Here is a 20,689-nt window from a genome sequence, read left to right as displayed (position 1 = left end):
CCTGATGAAGGAGAGACTGGGTTAGACCTCCTAGATAAACACTAGACCTGATGGAGAGACTGGGTTAGACCTCCTAGATAAACACTAGACCTGATGAAGGAGAGACTGGGTTAGACCTCCTAGATAAACACTAGACCTGATGGAGAGACTGGGTTAGACCTCCTAGATAAACACTAGACCTGATGAAGGAGAGACTGGGTTAGACCTCCTAGATAAACACTAGACCTGATGAAGGAGAGACTGGGTTAGACCTAGATAAACACTAGACCTGATGAAGGAGAGACTGGGTTAGACCTCCTAGATAAACACTAGACCTGATGACGGAGAGACTGGGTTAGACCTCCTAGATAAACACTAGACCTGATGAAGGAGAGACTGGGTTAGACCTCCTAGATAAACACTAGACCTGATGACGGAGAGGAGAGACTGGGTTAGACCTCCTAGATAAACACTAGACCTGATGAAGGAGAGACTGGGTTAGACCTCCTAGATAAACACTAGACCTGATGAAGGAGAGACTGGGTTAGACCTCCTAGATAAACACTAGACCTGATGACGGAGAGGAGAGACTGGGTTAGACCTCCTAGATAAACACTAGACCTGATGAAGGAAAGGAGAGACTGGGTTAGACCTCCTAGATAAATACTAGACCTGATAAAGGAGAGACTGGGTTAGACCTCCTAGATAAACACTAGACCTGGGGAAGGAGAGACTGGGTTAGACCTCCTAGATAAACACTAGACCTGATGAAGGAGAGACTGGGTTAGACCTCCTAGATAAACACGAGACCTGATGGAGAGACTGGGTTAGACCTCCTAGATAAACACTAGACCTGATGAAGGAGAGGAGAGACTGGGTTAGACCTCCTAGATAAACACTAGACCTGATGAAGGAGAGACTGGGTTAGACCTCCTAGATAAACACTAGACCTGGAGAAGGAGGGGAGAGACTGGGTTAGACCCCCTAGATAAACACTAAACCTGATGACGGAGAGACTGGGTTAGACCTCCTAGATAAACACTAAACCTGATGACGGAGAGACTGAGTTAGACCTCCTAGATAAACACTAGACCTGGGGAAGGAGAGACTGGGTTAGACCTCCTAGATAAACACTAGACCTGATGAAGGAGAGACTGGGTTAGACCTAGATAAACACTAGACCTGATGGAGAGACTGGGTTAGACCTCCTAGATAAACACTAGACCTGATGAAGGAGAGACTGGGTTAGACCTCCTAGATAAACACCAGACCTGAGGAAGGAGAGACTGGGTTAGACCTCCTAGATAAATACTAGACCTGATGACGGAGAGACTGAGTTAGACCTCCTAGATAAACACTAGACCTGGGGAAGGAGAGACTGGGTTAGACCTCCTAGATAAACACTAGACCTGATGAAGGAGAGACTGGGTTAGACCTAGATAAACACTAGACCTGATGGAGAGACTGGGTTAGACCTCCTAGATAAACACTAGACCTGATGAAGGAGAGACTGGGTTAGACCTCCTAGATAAACACCAGACCTGAGGAAGGAGAGACTGGGTTAGACCTCCTAGATAAATACTAGACCTGATGACGGAGAGACTGAGTTAGACCTCCTAGATAAACACTAGACCTGATGACGGAGAGACTGGGTTAGACCTCCTAGATAAACACTAGACCGGATGAAGGAGAGACTGGGATAGACCTCCTAGATAAACACTAGACCTGATGGAGAGACTGGGTTAGACCTCCTAGATAAACACTAGACCGGATGAAGGAGAGACTGGATTAGACACCCTAGATAAACACTAGACCTGGGGAAGGAGAGACTGGGTTAGACCTCCTAGATAAACACTAGACCTGATGAAGGAGAGACTGGGTTAGACCTACTAGATAAACACTAGACCTGATGGAGAGACTGGGTTAGACCTCCTAGATAAACACTAGACCTGATGAAGACACTGGGTTAGACCTACTAGATAAACACTAGACCTGATGGAGAGACTGGGTTAGACCTCCTAGATAAACACTAGACCTGATGACGGAGAGACTGGGTTAGACCTCCTAGATAAACACTAGACCTGATGAAGGAGAGGAGAGACTGGGTTAGACCTCCTAGATAAACACTAGACCTGATGAAGGAGAGGAGAGACTGGGTTAGACCTCCTAGATAAACACTAGACCTGATGAAGGAGAGGAGAGACTGGGTTAGACCTACTAGATAAACACTAGACCTGGGGAAGGAGAGACTGGGTTAGACCTCCTAGATAAACACTAGACCTGATGACGGAGAGGAGAGACTGGGTTAGACCTCCTAGATAAACACGAGACCTGATGAAGGAGAGACTGGGTTAGACCTCCTAGATAAACACTAGACCTGATGAAGGAGAGACTGGGTTAGACCTCCTAGATAAACACTAGACCTGATGAAGGAGAGACTGAGTTAGACCTCCTAGATAAACACTAGACCTGATGAAGGAGAGACTGGGTTAGACCTCCTAGATAAACACTAGACCTGATGAAGGAGAGACTGGGTTAGACCTAGATAAACACGAGACCTGATGAAGGAGAGACTGGGTTAGACCTCCTAGATAAACACTAGACCTGATGAAGGAGAGGAGAGACTGGGTTAGACCTCCTAGATAAACACTAGACCTGATGAAGGAGAGGAGAGACTGGGTTAGACCTCCTAGATAAACACTAGACCTGGGGAAGGAGATACTGGGTTAGACCTCCTAGATAAACACTAGACCTGGGGAAGGAGAGACTGGGTTAGACCTCCTAGATAAACACTAGACCTGGGGAAGGAGAGACTGGGTTAGACCTAGATAAACACTAGACCTGATGAAGGAAAGGAGAGACTGGGTTAGACCTCCTAGATAAATACTAGACCTGGGGAAGGAGAGACTGGGTTAGACCTCCTAGATAAACACTAGACCTGGGGAAGGAGAGACTGGGTTAGACCTCCTAGATAAACACTAGACCTGGGGAAGGAGAGACTGGGTTAGACCTCCTAGATAAACACTAGACCTGGGGAAGGAGAGACTGGGTTAGACCTCCTAGATAAACACTAGACCTGGGGAAGGAGAGACTGGGTTAGACCTCCTAGATAAACACTAGACCTGATGAAGGAAAGGAGAGACTGGGTTAGACCTCCTAGATAAACACTAGACCTGATGAAGGAGAGACTGGGTTAGACCTCCTAGATAAACACTAGACCTGATGGAGAGACTGGGTTAGACCTCCTAGATAAACACTAGACCTGATGGAGAGACTGGGTTAGACCTCCTAGATAAACACTAGACCTGATGAAGGAGAGACTGGGTTAGACCTCCTAGATAAACACTAGACCTGATGACGGAGAGGAGAGACTGGGTTAGACCTCCTAGATAAACACTAGACCTGATGGAGAGACTGGGTTAGACCTCCTAGATAAACACTAGACCTGATGGAGAGACTGGGTTAGACCTCCTAGATAAACACTAGACCTGATGGAGAGACTGGGTTAGACCTCCTAGATAAACACTAGACCTGATGAAGGAGAGACTGGGTTAGACCTCCTAGATAAACACTAGACCTGATGGAGAGACTGGGTTAGACCTCCTAGATAAACACTAGACCTGATGGAGAGACTGGGTTAGACCTCCTAGATAAACACTAGACCTGATGAAGGAGAGACTGGGTTAGACCTCCTAGATAAACACTAGACCTGATGGAGAGACTGGGTTAGACCTCCTAGATAAACACTAGACCTGATGAAGGAGAGACTGGGTTAGACCTCCTAGATAAACACTAGACCTGATGGAGAGACTGGGTTAGACCTCCTAGATAAACACTAGACCTGATGAAGGAGAGACTGGGTTAGACCTCCTAGATAAACACTAGACCTGATGAAGGAGAGACTGGGTTAGACCTAGATAAACACTAGACCTGATGAAGGAGAGACTGGGTTAGACCTCCTAGATAAACACTAGACCTGATGACGGAGAGACTGGGTTAGACCTCCTAGATAAACACTAGACCTGATGAAGGAGAGACTGGGTTAGACCTCCTAGATAAACACTAGACCTGATGACGGAGAGGAGAGACTGGGTTAGACCTCCTAGATAAACACTAGACCTGATGAAGGAGAGACTGGGTTAGACCTCCTAGATAAACACTAGACCTGATGAAGGAGAGACTGGGTTAGACCTCCTAGATAAACACTAGACCTGATGACGGAGAGGAGAGACTGGGTTAGACCTCCTAGATAAACACTAGACCTGATGGAGAGACTGGGTTAGATCTAGATAAACACTAGACCTGATGAAGGAGAGACTGGGTTAGACCTCCTAGATAAACACTAGACCTGATGAAGGAGAGACTGGGTTAGACCTAGATAAACACGAGACCTGATGAAGGAGAGACTGGGTTAGACCTCCTAGATAAACACTAGACCTGATGAAGGAGAGACTGGGTTAGACCTAGATAAACACTAGACCTGATGACGGAGAGGAGAGACTGGGTTAGACCTCCTAGATAAACACTAGACCTGATGGAGAGACTGGGTTAGATCTAGATAAACACTAGACCTGATGAAGGAGAGACTGGGTTAGACCTCCTAGATAAACACTAGACCTGATGAAGGAGAGACTGGGTTAGACCTCCTAGATAAACACTAGACCTGATGAAGGAGAGGAGAGACTGGGTTAGACCTCCTAGATAAACACTAGACCTGGGGAAGGAGAGACTGGGTTAGACCTCCTAGATAAACACTAGACCTGATGAAGGAGAGGAGAGACTGGGTTAGACCTCCTAGATAAACACTAGACCTGATGAAGGAGAGACTGGGTTAGACCTCCTAGATAAACACTAGACCTGATGAAGGAGAGACTGGGTTAGACCTCCTAGATAAACACTAGACCTGATGAAGGAGAGGAGAGACTGGGTTAGACCTCCTGGATAAACACTAGACCTGATGAAGGAGAGACTGGGTTAGACCTGTGTTAGACCGCTGAGCTAAAGGCGATATGGGAGGTGGGAGAGTGCGGAACATTAAAGATGGACATGATCTGGTAATTAATGACATCTGTTGTAGCAGTACTTCAATATAACTAGGGAGAGACTGGGTTAGACCTCCTAGATAAACACTAGACCTGATGAAGGAGAGGCTGGGTTAGACCTCCTAGATAAACACTAGACCTGGGGAAGGAGAGACTGGGTTAGACCTCCTAGATAAACACTAGACCTGATGACGGAGAGACTGGGTTAGACCTCCTAGATAAACACTAGACCTGGGGAAGGAGAGACTGGGTTAGACCTCCTAGATAAACACTAGACCTGATGACGGAGAGGAGAGACTGGGTTAGACCTCCTAGATAAACACTAGACCTGATGGAGAGACTGGGTTAGATCTAGATAAACACTAGACCTGATGAAGGAGAGACTGGGTTAGACCTCCTAGATAAACACTAGACCTGATGAAGGAGAGACTGGGTTAGACCTCCTAGATAAACACTAGACCTGATGAAGGAGAGGAGAGACTGGGTTAGACCTCCTAGATAAACACTAGACCTGGGGAAGGAGAGACTGGGTTAGACCTCCTAGATAAACACTAGACCTGATGAAGGAGAGACTGAGTTAGACCTCCTAGATAAACACTAGACCTGATGACGGAGAGACTGGGTTAGACCTAGATAAACACTAGACCTGATGAAGGAGAGGAGAGACTGGGTTAGACCTCCTAGATAAACACTAGACCTGATGAAGGAGAGGAGAGACTGGGTTAGACCTCCTAGATAAACACTAGACCTGATGAAGGAGAGGAGAGACTGGGTTAGACCTCCTGGATAAACACTAGACCTGATGACGGAGAGACTGGGTTAGACCTGTGTTAGACCGCTGAGCTAAAGGCGATATGGGAGGTGGGAGAGTGCGGAACATTAAAGATGGACATGATCTGGTAATTAATGACATCTGTTGTAGCAGTACTTCAATATAACTAGGGAGAGACTGTGTTAGACCTCCTAGATAAACACTAGACCTGATGACGGAGAGACTGGGTTAGACCTCCTAGATAAACACTAGACCTGGGGAAGGAGAGACTGGGTTAGACCTCCTAGATAAACACTAGACCTGATGAAGGAGAGACTGAGTTAGACCTCCTAGATAAACACTAGACCTGATGACGGAGAGACTGGGTTAGACCTCCTAGATAAACACTAGACCTGATGAAGGAGAGGAGAGACTGGGTTAGACCTCCTGGATAAACACTAGACCTGATGAAGGAGAGACTGGGTTAGACCTCCTAGATAAACACTAGACCTGAGGAAGGAGAGACTGGGTTAGACCTCCTAGATAAACACTAGACCTGGGGAAGGAGAGACTGGGTTAGACCTCCTGGATAAACACTAGACCTGATGAAGGAGAGACTGGGTTAGACCTGTGTTAGACCGCTGAGCTAAAGGCGATATGGGAGGTGGGAGAGTGCGGAACATTAAAGATGGACATGATCTGGTAATTAATGACATCTGTTGTAGCAGTACTTCAATATAACTAGGGAGAGACTGGGTTAGACCTCCTAGATAAACACTAGACCTGATGAAGGAGAGACTGGGTTAGACCTCCTAGATAAACACTAGACCTGGGGAAGGAGAGACTGGGTTAGACCTCCTAGATAAACACTAGACCTGATGACGGAGAGACTGGGTTAGACCTCCTAGATAAACACTAGACCTGGGGAAGGAGAGACTGGGTTAGACCTCCTAGATAAACACTAGACCTGATGACGGAGAGGAGAGACTGGGTTAGACCTCCTAGATAAACACTAGACCTGATGGAGAGACTGGGTTAGATCTAGATAAACACTAGACCTGATGAAGGAGAGACTGGGTTAGACCTCCTAGATAAACACTAGACCTGATGAAGGAGAGACTGGGTTAGACCTCCTAGATAAACACTAGACCTGATGAAGGAGAGGAGAGACTGGGTTAGACCTCCTAGATAAACACTAGACCTGGGGAAGGAGAGACTGGGTTAGACCTCCTAGATAAACACTAGACCTGATGAAGGAGAGACTGAGTTAGACCTCCTGTCATGCAGGTGAAAGAGGACCCAAAAGCGACTTAACAGAAACAGAGTTTATTCAAGTCCAAACAGAAAACGACAAATCCTGAATCCTTAACAGGAAATGTCCAAACAGGGAATAACAGAAATCCTCTAGTCTGTAGAGGGGAATAACAGGAGAAGCGGCCACAGACTGCAGGTCGCTTCGGGTAGGCGCAGGCCGTAGCTGACAGAGACACCTGCTCACACGCAGCATCTGATGAAGGCAAAAACACGACAGGACAGGGCGATACACAATCACAGCACGGTGAATTCTAAACAAGGAACCGACAGGACAGGAACGGAACACAAAGGAAGAAATAGGGACTCTAATCAGGGGAAAGGATCGGGAACAGGTGTGGGAAGACTAAATGATGATTAGGGGAATAGGAACAGCTGGGAGCAGGAACGGAACGATAGAGAGAAGAGAGAGCGAGAGAGTGAGAGAGGGAGGGGAGAGAGGGATAGAAAGAGGGAAAGAACCTAATAAGACCAGCAGAGGGAAACGAATAGAATGGGGAGCACAGGGACAAGACATGATAATAAATGACAAACATGACAGTACCCCCCACTCACCGAGCGCCTCCTGGCGCACTCGAGGAGGAATCCTGGCGGCAACGGAGGAAATCATCGATGAGTGAACGGTCCAGCACGTCCCGAGACGGAACCCAACTCCTCTCCTCAGGACCGTAACCCTCCCAATCCACTAAGTATTGGACCCCGTCCCCGAGAACGCATGTCCATGATCTTATGTACCTTGTAAATAGGTGCGCTCGACAAGGACGGGAGGGGGAGGGAAGACGAACGGGGGTGCGAAGAAAGGGCTTAACACAGGAGACATGGAAGACAGGATGGACGCGACGAAGATGTCGCGGAAGAAGAGTCGCACAGCGACAGGATTGACGACCTGGGAGACACGGAACGGACCAATGAACCGCGGAGTCAACTTACGAGAAGCTGTCGAAGAGGAAGGTTGCGAGTGAAAGCCACACGCTCTGGCCGCAACAATACCTTGGACTCTTAATCCTGCGTTTATTGGCGGCTCTCACAGTCCTCCCCGCAGACAAAGGCAGACCGGTAATGAAGTCTAAGGCGATGTGAGACCATGGTCGAGAAGGAATGGGGAGCGGTCTGAGACGACCGGCAGGAGGAGAGTTACCCGACTTAGTCTGCGCGCAGTCCGAACAAGCAGCCACGAAACGGCGCGTGTCACGCTCCTGAGTCGGCCACCAAAAGCGCTGGCGAATAGACGCAAGAGTGCCTCGAACACCGGGATGACCAGCTAACTTGGCAGAGTGAGCCCACTGAAGAACAGCCAGACGAGTGGAAACAGGAACGAAAAGGAGGTTACTAGGACAAGCGCGGCGACGCAGTGTGCGTGAGTGCTTGCTTAACCTGTCTTTCAATTCCCCAGACTGTTAACCCGACAACACGCCCATAAGGAAGAATCCCCTCGGGATCAGTAGAAGCCACAGAAGAACTAAACAGACGGGATAAGGCATCAGGCTTGGTGTTCTTGCTACCCGGACGGTAAGAAATCACAAACTCGAAACGAGCGAAAAAAAACGCCCAACGAGCTTGACGGGCATTAAGTCGTTTGGCAGAACGGATGTACTCAAGGTTCTTATGGTCTGTCCAAACGACAAAAGGAACGGTCGCCCCCTCCAACCACTGAACATGTGTTTCCTGGTGTCTTATCGTCAGAATAATCACCGATCAACTGGGACCGCTGGCTGGACAGTCTTTTCTTTACAAACCAAAAACCCAAGAGAGTTACGAAGTACGATCACATCTGTTATACTGGTGATCAGACCAGTCTTCTGCTTCTCACTGGTCATCTGTTATACTGGTGATCAGACACTGTTATACTGGTGATCAGACACTGTTATACTGGTGATCAGACCAGTCTTCTGTTCCTCACTGGTCATCTGTTATACTGTCTGCACTGTTATACTGGTGATCAGACACTGTTATACTGGTGATCAGACACTGTTATACTGGTGATCAGACACTGTTATACTGGTGATCAGACACTGTTATACTGGTGATCAGACACTGTTATACTGGTGATCAGACCAGTCTTCTGCTCCTCACTGGTCATCTGTTATACTGTCTGCACTGTTATACTGGTGATCAGACACTGTTATACTGGTGATCAGACACTGTTATACTGGTGATCAGACCAGTCTTCTGCTCCTCACTGGTCATCTGTTATACTGTCTGCACTTTTATACTGGTGATCAGACACTGTTATACTGGTGATCAGACACTGTTATACTGGTGATCAGACACTGTTATACTGGTGATCAGACACTGTTATACTGGTGATCAGACACTGTTATACTGGTGATCAGACACTGTTATACTGGTGATCAGACACTGTTATACTGGTGATCAGACACTGTTATACTGGTGATCAGACACTGTTATACTGGTGATCAGACACTGTTATACTGGTGATCAGACACTCTTATACTGGTGATCAGACACTCTTATACTGGTGATCAGACACTCTTATACTGGTGATCAGACACTGTTATACTGGTGATCAGACACTGTTATACTGGTGAACAGACCAGTCTTCTGCTCCTCACTGGTCCTCTGTTACACCTGTCTGACCTAATGTGTAAGCCAATGACAATGTAAGAGGACACACACACACACACAACACACACACACACACACACACACACACACACACACACACACACACACACACACACACACACACACACACACACACACACACACACACACACACCCCTCTAGTCTATCTTTAGAGAATTGTAATCAAAGGACAAGAGGCAAAGGAAGGGTCTTGTACCCCCCTCCAGTCCTCCTCCAACAACCCCATGGTACTGGTACCCCCCCAGTCCTCCTCCAACAACCCCATGGTACTGTACCCCCCCCCCCCTCCTCCAACAACCCCATGGTACTGTACCCCCAGTCCTCCTCCAACAACCCCATGGTACTGTACCCCCCCCAGTCCTCCTCCAACAACCCCATGGTACTGTACCCCCCCAGTCCTCCTCCAACAACCCCATGGTACTGTACCCCCCCCCCCCCAGTCCTCCTCCAACAACCCCATGGTACTGTACCCCCCCAGTCCTCCTCCAACAACCCCATGGTACTGTACCCCCCCCCAGTCCTCCTCCAACAACCCCATGGTACTGTACCCCCCCCCCCCCAGTCCTCCTCCAACAACCCCATGGTACTGTACCCCCCCCCCCCCCAGTCCTCCTCCAACAACCCCATGGTACTGTACCCCCCCCCAGTCCTCCTCCAACAACCCCATGGTACTGTACCCCCCAGTTCTCCTCCAACAACCCCATGGTACTGTACCCCCCCCCCCAGTCCTCCTCCAACAACCCCATGGTACTGTACCCCCCCAGTTCTCCTCCAACAACCCCATGGTACTGTACCCCCCAGTTCTCCTCCAACAACCCCATGGTACTGTACCCCCCCCCCCCCAGTCCTCCTCCAACAACCCCATGGTACTGTACCCCCCCAGTTCTCCTCCAACAACCCCATGGTACTGTACCCCCCCCCAGTCCTCCTCCAACAACCCCATGGTACTGTACCCCCCAGTCCTCCTCCAACAACCCCATGGTACTGTACCCCCCCCAGTTCTCCTCCAACAACCCCATGGTACTGTACCCCCCCCCCCCCAGTCCTCCTCCAACAACCCCATGGTACTGTACCCCCCCCCCCAGTCCTCCTCCAACAACCCCATGGTACTGTACCCCCCAGTTCTCCTCCAACAACCCCATGGTACTGTACCCCCCCCCCCCCAGTCCTCCTCCAACAACCCCATGGTACTGTACCCCCCCCCCCAGTCCTCCTCCAACAACCCCATGGTACTGTACCCCCCCCCCCCAGTCCTCCTCCAACAACCCCATGGTACTGTACCCCCCCCCCCCCCAGTCCTCCTCCAACAACCCCATGGTACTGTACCCCCCCCCCCCCAGTTCTCCTCCAACAACCCCATGGTACTGTACCCCCCAGTTCTCCTCCAACAACCCCATGGTACTGTACCCCCCAGTTCTCCTCCAACAACCCCATGGTACTGTACCCCCCCAGTTCTCCTCCAACAACCCCATGGTACTGTACCCCCCAGTCCTCCTCCAACAACCCCATGGTACTGTACCCCCCCAGTCCTCCTCCAACAACCCCATGGCACTGTGGAGTGGAACAACATACTCTGTCTCTCTGTCACACCTTGTTCTGCAGCATGTCCACCTTGTCAGGGAACAGGCGTGTGACGTAGCTCTTCCCGAAGGCAGCAGAGAGCAGGTAACAGAAGGTAGAGCCGGTGGTGGTCAGAAGACAGGCCAGGACCAGACCCTGCCATGGACCAAACAGCGCCCCCGCCAGCATGTTCTGGGAAGCACAGGGGATGAGCAATGCTGAGCAGTGGTGGGAAAAGTACCCAATTGTCATACTTGAGTAAAAGTAAAGATACCTTCATAGAAAATGACTTAAGTGAAAGACTCCCAGTAAAATACTACTTGAGTAAAAGTCAAAGTATATGATTTTTAAATATACTTAAGTACCAAAAGTTAACTGAAAACATAAATCATTTCAAAATGTTTATATTAAGCAAACCAAACAACACAATGTTCTAGTTTGTTTATCTACGGATATCCAGGGTCACACTCCCACACTCCCACACTCCATCACTCCCACACTCCATCACTCCATCACTCCCACACTCCCACACTCCATCACTCCCACACTCCATCACTCCCACACTCCATCACTCCCACACTCCCACACTCCATCACTCCCACACTCCATCACTCCCACACTCCCACACTCCATCACTCCCACACTCCATCACTCCATCACTCCATCACTCCCACACTCCCACACTCCATCACTCCCACACTCCATCACTCCCACACTCCATCACTCCCACACTCCCACACTCCATCACTCCCACACTCCATCACTCCCACACTCCCACACTCCATCACTCCCACACTCCATCACTCCCACACTCCAACACTCCCACACTCCCACACTCCATCACTCCCACACTCCCACACTCCCACACTCCATCACTCCCACACTCCATCACTCCCACACTCCATCACTCCCACACTCCCACACTCCATCACTCCCACACTCCATCACTCCCACACTCCATCACTCCCACACTCCATCACTCCCACACTCCATCACTCCCACACTCCATCACTCCCACACTCCATCACTCTGGCTCTCCGACACTCCCACTCTCCCACACTCCACTCTCCCACACTCCACTCTCCCACACTCCATCACTCCGACACTCCATCACTCCATCACTCCAACACTCCCACACTCCCACACTCCATCACTCCCACACTCCAACTCTCCAACACTCCATCACTCCCACACTCCCACACTCCGACTCTCCCACATTCCAACACTCCCACACTCCAACTCTCCAACACTCCAACTCTCCAACACTCCCACGTTATTTACAAATGAAGCATGTGTGTTTAGTGAGTCCGCCAGATCAGAGGCAGTAGGGATGACCAGGGATGTTCTCTGTTTAGTGAGTCCACCAGATCAGAGGCAGTAGGGATGACCAGGGATGTTCTCTGTTTAGTGAGTCCTCCAGATCAGAGGCAGTAGGGATGACCAGGGATGTTCTCTGTTTAGTGAGTCTGCCTGATCAGATGCAGTAGAGATGACCAGGGATGTTCTCTGTTTAGTGAGTCTGCCAGATCAGAGGCAGTAGGGATGACCAGGGATGTTCTCTGTTTAGTGAGTCCACCAGATCAGATGCAGTAGAGATGACCAGGGATGTTCTCTGTTTAGTGAGTCCGCCAGATCAGAGGCAGTAGGGATGACCAGGGATGTTCTCTGTTTGTTTAGTGAGTCTGCCAGATCAGAGGCAGTAGGGATGACCAGGGATGTTCTCTGTTTAGTGAGTCTGCCAGATCAGAGGCAGTAGGGATGACCAGGGATGTTCTCTGTTTAGTGAGTCCACCAGATCAGAGGCAGTAGGGATGACCAGGGATGTTCTCTGTTTAGTGAGTCCATGGAGGAGTCATCAGAGGCAGTAGGGATGACCAGGGATGTTCTCTGTTTAGTGAGTCCACCAGATCAGAGGCAGTAGGGAGGACCAAGGATGTTCTCTTGATAAGTGTAAATTGGACCATTTTCCTGCTAAGCCTTCGAAATGTAATGAGTACTTTTGGGTGTCAGGGAAAATGTGTGGAGTAAAAAAGTACATCATTTTCTTTAGGAATGTTTTGAAATAAAAGTTGTCAAAAAAATATAAATAGTAAAGTACAGATACCCCTGGTCTGCTTAAGTAATACTTCAAAGTATTTTTACCATGGATTACACCCCTACTGGTGAGGGTCAGGAGGCTGTTCTGACCATGGATTGAGGTTCTGGTCTTAGGGTCATAGGTTCATGGACACTTGGAAACATGTGTTCCATGGATGGAGGTTCTGGTCTTAGGGTCATAGGTTCATGGAAACAAAGTGTGTGTTCCATGGATGGAGGTTCTGGTCTTTAGGGTCATAGGTTCATGGAAACAAAGTGTGTGTTCCATGGAAGGGTGTAATGTTAGTCCCTCTTACCAGGAAAGAGGAGCCAGGGATGGCGAAGGACTGTTTGTAGATGTAGGCACTACAGAACAGCAGCACCACGTAGCCTGTGTGTTCTGTCTTATAGAACTGCAGCATCTCAGCCAGCTCCCTCAGCTCATCCAGGTCCGACGGGAACTTCAGTCTGGAAGGAAACAAACACCAGCAACATCAGATAACATGGTTCCTAGTACTAGTGTCAGATTTAGACCGAAATATTGGCACCTAGTTACTGTTTGCACCAGGGGGATTATTATTATTTTTTTCAAACGGGAATTGAGGACACTGAGGACAGAGCATTTAAGGTAACACAGGCGAAGGCCATAGGAAGGGGTTATAGGTCATAGGAAGGGGTTATAGGTTATACATTATAGGAAGGGGTTATAGGTCATAGGAAGGGGTTATAGGTCATAGGAAGGGGTTGTAGGTCATAGGAAGGGGTTGTAGGTCATAGGACGGGGTTATAGGTCATAGGACGGGGTTATAAGTTATAGGAAGGGGTTATAGGTTATAAATTCTAAAAAGGGGTTATAGGTCATAGAAAGGGGTTATAGGTTATAGGAAGGGGTTATAGGTTATAGGAAGGGGTTATAGGTTATAGCCAGCCATAGTACACACAGTACAGACATACTACGGCTGTATATGCATATACTATGTCTGTGTGTACTACGGCTGTGTGTACTACAGCCGTAGTATATACAGCCATAGTATACACAGCCATAGTATACACAGCCATAGTATACACAGACATAGGATATACAGCCATAGGATATACAGCCATAGGATATACAGCCATAGTACACACAGCCATAGTATACACAGCCATAGTATACACAGCCATAGTATACACAGCCATAGTATATACAGCCATAGTATACACAGCCATAGTATACACAGACATAGTATACACAGCCATAGAATACACAGACATAGGATATACAGCCATAGGATATACAGCCATAGGATACACAGCCATAGTACACACAGACATAGGATATACAGCCATAGGATATACAGCCATAGTATATACAGACATAGGATATACAGCCATAGGATATACAGCCATAGTATACACAGCCATAGTATATACAGCCATAGTATACACAGCCATAGTATACACAGACATAGTATACACAGCCATAGAATACACAGACATAGGATATACAGCCATAGGATATACAGCCATAGGATATAAGGCCATATGATATACAGCCATAGGATATACAGCCATAGGATATAAGGCCATAGGATATACAGCCGTAGTATACACAGCCATAGGATATACAGCCGTAGTATACACAGCCATAGGATATACAGCCATAGTATACACAGCCATAGGATATACAGCCGTAGTACAGACAGCCATAGGATATACAGCCGTAGGATACACAGCCGTAGTACAGACAGCCATAGGATATACAGCCGTAGTACACACAGCCATAGTACACACAGCCATAGTATACACAGCCATAGTATACACAGCCATAGTATATACAGCCACAGTATACACAGCCATAGTATACACAGCCATAGTATACACAGCCATAGTATATACAGCCATAGGATATACAGCCATAGTACACACAGCCATAGTACACACAGACATAGGATATACAGCCATAGTATATACAGCCATAGAACAGACAGTCGTAGTACAGACAGTCATTGTACAGACAGTCGTAGTACAGACAGTCGTAGTACAGACAGCCATAGTATATACAGCCATAGAACAGACAGTCGTAGTACAGACAGCCATAGTATATACAGCCATAGAACAGACAGTCGTAGTACAGACAGTCGTAGTACAGACAGTCGTAGTACAGACAGCCGTAGTTGTAGTCATATAGGGAAGACATAATGCTCAGTCCCCAGTCGGCTGGTGTATGACTCATCTAAACTTGACTCTCTAGAGTATTGGGAATCTGGGGACACCCTAATCTGACATCATAGACAGGTCAAACACAGACTAAAGTGGGCATGGCTGGTGCCCGTGTGCAGCATGAGAGAGAGAGGTTTCCAGATGGCGGAGAGAGAGTATGAAACAGGATATGGGACAGAAATAGCGGCTTTTGCTCTGGGATTTCTGCCTCTGCTAGTTTCGATGCTGGAAGTATCAGGCTCCTCAGCAGTGACGCAGACACACGCAAACAGAATGAACCATAAACCATGAAACCTGAGCTGCTGGTATCACATCTAATTGTTGAGCTGAATGGGATGAATGGAAGGCAAAGCCACGGTGGTATTCCTCAGCACATCGTGTCCAGTGTTATGTCCTGGGAGGCACCTCATCAGAACCTTCCGGTGTGTATCTCTCAGCACACCGTGTCCAGTGTTATGTCCTGGGTGGCACCTCATCAGAACCTTCCGCACACCGTGTCCAGTGTTATGTCCTGGGTAGCACCTCATCAGAACCGTCTGGTGTGTATCCCTCAGCACACCGTGTCCAGTGTTATGTCCTGGGTAGCACCTCATCAGAACCTTCCGCACACCGTGTCCAGTGTTATGTCCTGGGAGGCACCTCATCAGAACCTTCCGGTGTGTATCTCTCAGCACACCGTGTCCAGTGTTATGTCCTGGGTGGCACCTCATCAGAACCTTCCGCACACCGTGTCCAGTGTTATGTCCTGGGTAGCACCTCATCAGAACCGTCTGGTGTGTATCCCTCAGCACACCGTGTCCAGTGTTATGTCCTGGGTAGCACCTCATCAGAACCGTCTGGTGTGTATCCCTCAGCACACCGTGTCCAGTGTTATGTCCTGGGTAGCACCTCATCAGAACCTTCCGGTGTGTATCTCTCAGCACACCGTGTCCAGTGTTATGTCCTGGGTAGCACCTCATCAGAACCTTCCGGTGTGTATCTCTCAGCACACCGTGTCCAGTGTTATGTCCTGGGTAGCACCTCATCAGGACCGTCCGGTGGTGGACCCAGCAGGAGACCCTAGAGACCCAGTGGTGTCCTCCTGTCCAGGCCGTCCATCCACCTCTGGATGTCTGTTCTCTAATAGAAGTGTACAGTGTTATGTTCTGGGTAGCACCACATCAGGACCGTCCGGTGGTGGACCCAGCAGGAGACCCTAGAGACCCAGTGGTGTCCTCCTGTCCATCCACCTCTGGATGTCTGTTCTCTAATAGAAGTGTACAGGCCTGATAAACATGACGGCAGGGTCGTGAAACTCCTTTATAATTAGGGAGGATGAAATATGATGGGACGATGGCATCACGCCAACCAAGACAAGTGTGTCCTGTCCAGGGTTAGATCAGAGCTGTGTGTTCTCATTACTCATCAGACTGAGGAGGACAGTATTTCAGGCCAAGTGAACCTAAGCCAACCAAGACAAGTGTGTCCTGTCCAGGGTTAGATCAGAGCTGTGTGTTCTCATTACTCATCAGACTGAGGAGGACAGTATTTCAGGCCAAGTGAACCTAAGCCAACCAAGACAAGTGTGTCCTGTCCAGGGTTAGATCAGAGCTGTGTGTTCTCATTACTCATCAGACTGAGGAGGACAGTATTTCAGGCCAAGTGAACCTAAGCCAACCAAGACAAGTGTGTCCTGTCCAGGGTTAGATCAGAGCTGTGTGTTCTCATTACTCATCAGAGTGAGGAGGACAGTATTTCAGGCCAAGTGAACCTAAGCCAACCAAGACAAGTGTGTCCTGTCCAGGGTTAGATCAGAGCTGTGTGTTCTCATTACTCATCAGACTGAGGAGGACAGTATTTCAGGCCAAGTGAACCTAAGCCAACCAAGACAAGTGTGTCCTGTCCAGGGTTAGATCAGAGCTGTGTGTTCTCATTACTCATCAGACTGAGGAGGACAGTATTTCAGGCCAAGTGAACCTAAGCCAACCAAGACAAGTGTGTCCTGTCCAGGGTTAGATCAGAGCTGTGTGTTCTCATTACTCATCAGACTGAGGAGGACAGTATTTCAGGCCAAGTGAACCTAAGCCAACCAAGACAAGTGTGTCCTGTCCAGGGTTAGATCAGAGCTGTGTGTTCTCATTACTCATCAGACTGAGGAGGACAGTATTTCAGGCCAAGTGAACCTAAGCCAACCAAGACAAGTGTGTCCTGTCCAGGGTTAGATCAGAGCTGTGTGTTCTCATTACTCATCAGACTGAGGAGGACAGTATTTCAGGCCAAGTGAACCTAAGCCAACCAAGACAAGTGTGTCCTGTCCAGGGTTAGATCAGAGCTGTGTGTTCTCATTACTCATCAGACTGAGGAGGACAGTATTTCAGGCCAAGTGAACCTAAGCCAACCAAGACAAGTGTGTCCTGTCCAGGGTTAGATCAGAGCTGTGTGTTCTCATTACTCATCAGACTGAGGAGGACAGTATTTCAGGCCAAGTGAACCTAAGCCAACCAAGACAAGTGTGTCCTGTCCAGGGTTAGATCAGAGCTGTGTGTTCTCATTACTCATCAGACTGAGGAGGACAGTATTTCAGGCCAAGTGAACCTAAGCCAACCAAGACAAGTGTGTCCTGTCCAGGGTTAGATCAGAGCTGTGTGTTCTCATTACTCATCAGAGTGAGGAGGACAGTATTTCAGGCCAAGTGAACCTAAGCCAACCAAGACAAGTGTGTCCTGTCCAGGGTTAGATCAGAGCTGTGTGTTCTCATTACTCATCAGACTGAGGAGGACAGTATTTCAGGCCAAGTGAACCTAAGCCAACCAAGACAAGTGTGTCCTGTCCAGGGTTAGATCAGAGCTGTGTGTTCTCATTACTCATCAGACTGAGGAGGACAGTATTTCAGGCCAAGTGAACCTAAGCCAACCAAGACAAGTGTGTCCTGTCCAGGGTTAGATCAGAGCTGTGTGTTCTCATTACTCATCAGACTGAGGAGGACAGTATTTCAGGCCAAGTGAACCTAAGCCAACCAAGACAAGTGTGTCCTGTCCAGGGTTAGATCAGAGCTGTGTGTTCTCATTACTCATCAGACTGAGGAGGACAGTATTTCAGGCCAAGTGAACCTAAGCCAACCAAGAGAGGCCACGGCCAGATCTCCACTGGGGCAGAAACCATAAACATAGGAGAGAAGGTGGGGCTGGATGAGACACACAGGGGTTTAGAGTAGGCCTATAGGAACATCATTTGAAAACAGGAACTACTGTGATATAATCACCTGTCAAAAACACCATCAGGCAAGGACAAATACTTTGAGAGAACAGCAACCAGCTGTGACATTTCCTCTGAATTAGCCTACACTGACAAGTCAGGTGTTTGATGATGTCATTTTCATAACTTAAAGTCGTGCGGTCGTCTGAGGGAAATGAGATGCTGCCAAACGCAGTGATTATGACAGCACCTCCATGGACTCTGCGCCGTCTGTCAATACACTTATCAACAACATAATCCTACAACAGATAACCACTCTGGGACTTTAATGTTACATTAGATCTATTACATAAATGGTGATGTCACTATGCTATTATTACCCCTAATAAAACACTGTGGAAGTCGCTATATATTGACTTATTTGACAAGTTGTATACGTAAACATGTCCTAGAAAGTGTCATTGTACAAGCAGGCAGCTGCTGTAGCCTATAATTATTATGCTAATAGCAACAACAAAAAAGTCTTGCGACATCTTGCGAATTGTAGCTGTAGATCTGTTGAGGCTGGCTACCTGTACTCTACAACTTCCACGTCCACGTCCCCCTCTGCGCTCTCGTTGTTTAACTCCACCGCATGTCGCCGGTGAAGATGTTGCGGTCCGGGCGGCAGGAAAGTGGACAGGAGATAGAGGTATAACGTTGCCGCTCCTACCACAGATAATAAACCCGAAATGGAGCCCATTGCTACGCGCTACACCGACCTCCTTATCAGAAAGGTTTGTTCGGTGACCGACTCCCGGTGTCGGTGTTGAGAAGTGGACGTCACAGTTTAACTTCTGACAGTTGCCCTGTGGTCCTGGAATGCTTCCAACTATGTCTTCACTAGAGGGCAGCCTCGTGTTCTCTGGTGGTCAAGTACCAGACTAGAGTATTGAGGATCATTGTCTGGACCTTGATGTTATGAACTACAGTTGGCTCTCCTTACACCAAAATATGTTTTTGGGCACTACAACAGACATTGATGAAGGTATTAGCTGGTTTCTCTGCACTACAACAGACATTGATGAAGGTATTAGCTGGTTTCTCTGCACTACAACAGACATTGATGAAGGTTAAATCTGGTTTCTCTGCACTACAACAGACATTGGTGAAGGTATTAGCTGGTTTCTCTGCACTACAACAGACATTGATGAAGGTATTAGCTGGTTTCTCTGCACTACAACAGACATTGATGAAGGTATTAGCTGGTTTCTCTGCACTACAACAGACATTGATGAAGGTTAAATCTGGTTTCTCTGCACTACAACAGACATTGGTGAAGGTATTAGCTGGTTTCTCTGCACAGACATTGATGAAGGTATTAGCTGGTTTCTCTGCACTACAACAGACATTGATGAAGGTGTTATCTGGTTTCTCTGCACTACAACAGACATTGATGAAGGTATTGGTTTCTCTGCACTACAACAGACATTGGTTTCTCTCTGCACTACAACAGACATTGATGAAGGTATTAGCTGGTTTCTCTGCACTCTTGATGAAGGTTTCTGGTTTCTCTGCACTACAACAGACATTGATGAAGGTGAAGACATTGATGAAGGTTTAGCTGGTTTCTCTGCACTACAACAGACATTGATGAAGGTATTAGCTGGTTTCTCTGCACTACAACAGACATTGATGAAGGTGTTATCTGGTTTCTCTGCACTACAACAGACATTGATGAAGGTGTTAGCTGGTTTCTCTGCAATACAACAGACATTGATGAAGGTATTAGCTGGTTTCTCTGCACTACAACAGACATTGATGAAGGTGTTATCTGGTTTCTCTGCACTACAACAGCTGGTGTATGATGAAGGTATCATTACATTGTTAATAATAACTTACAACACTACAACACCAAGTAGTGAAACTGTGTGAAGTTACACTCAGCCACCAGTAGAGGGCAGGCTCACTTGGGGCTCATGTACAACGCACTGAAACTCACTCTATT

At 48.0% G+C, this 20,689-nt stretch overlaps 1 protein-coding gene across 1 annotated transcript; it reads right to left on the bottom strand.

Moving 5' to 3' along the window:
- Nucleotides 1-11,274: 11,274 nt before the first annotated feature.
- On the bottom strand, nucleotides 11,275-19,551 carry LOC124041793 (transmembrane protein 41A-A-like). Its single transcript, XM_046359866.1, has 3 exons — nucleotides 19,275-19,551; nucleotides 13,644-13,794; nucleotides 11,275-11,442 (listed from the first exon to the last, which is right to left on the bottom strand). Exons 1-3 carry the CDS (start codon nucleotides 19,442-19,444, stop codon nucleotides 11,275-11,277), a joined length of 489 nt encoding a protein of 162 aa, XP_046215822.1. The 5' UTR covers nucleotides 19,445-19,551.
- Between the last annotated feature and the right edge of the window lie 1,138 nt (nucleotides 19,552-20,689).

The sequence above is a fragment of the Oncorhynchus gorbuscha genome, linkage group LG01, assembly GCF_021184085.1.
Source record: "Oncorhynchus gorbuscha isolate QuinsamMale2020 ecotype Even-year linkage group LG01, OgorEven_v1.0, whole genome shotgun sequence".
NCBI classification, from domain to species: Eukaryota; Metazoa; Chordata; class Actinopteri; order Salmoniformes; family Salmonidae; genus Oncorhynchus; species Oncorhynchus gorbuscha.
This window is presented reverse-complemented; position numbering and strand designations above follow the sequence as displayed.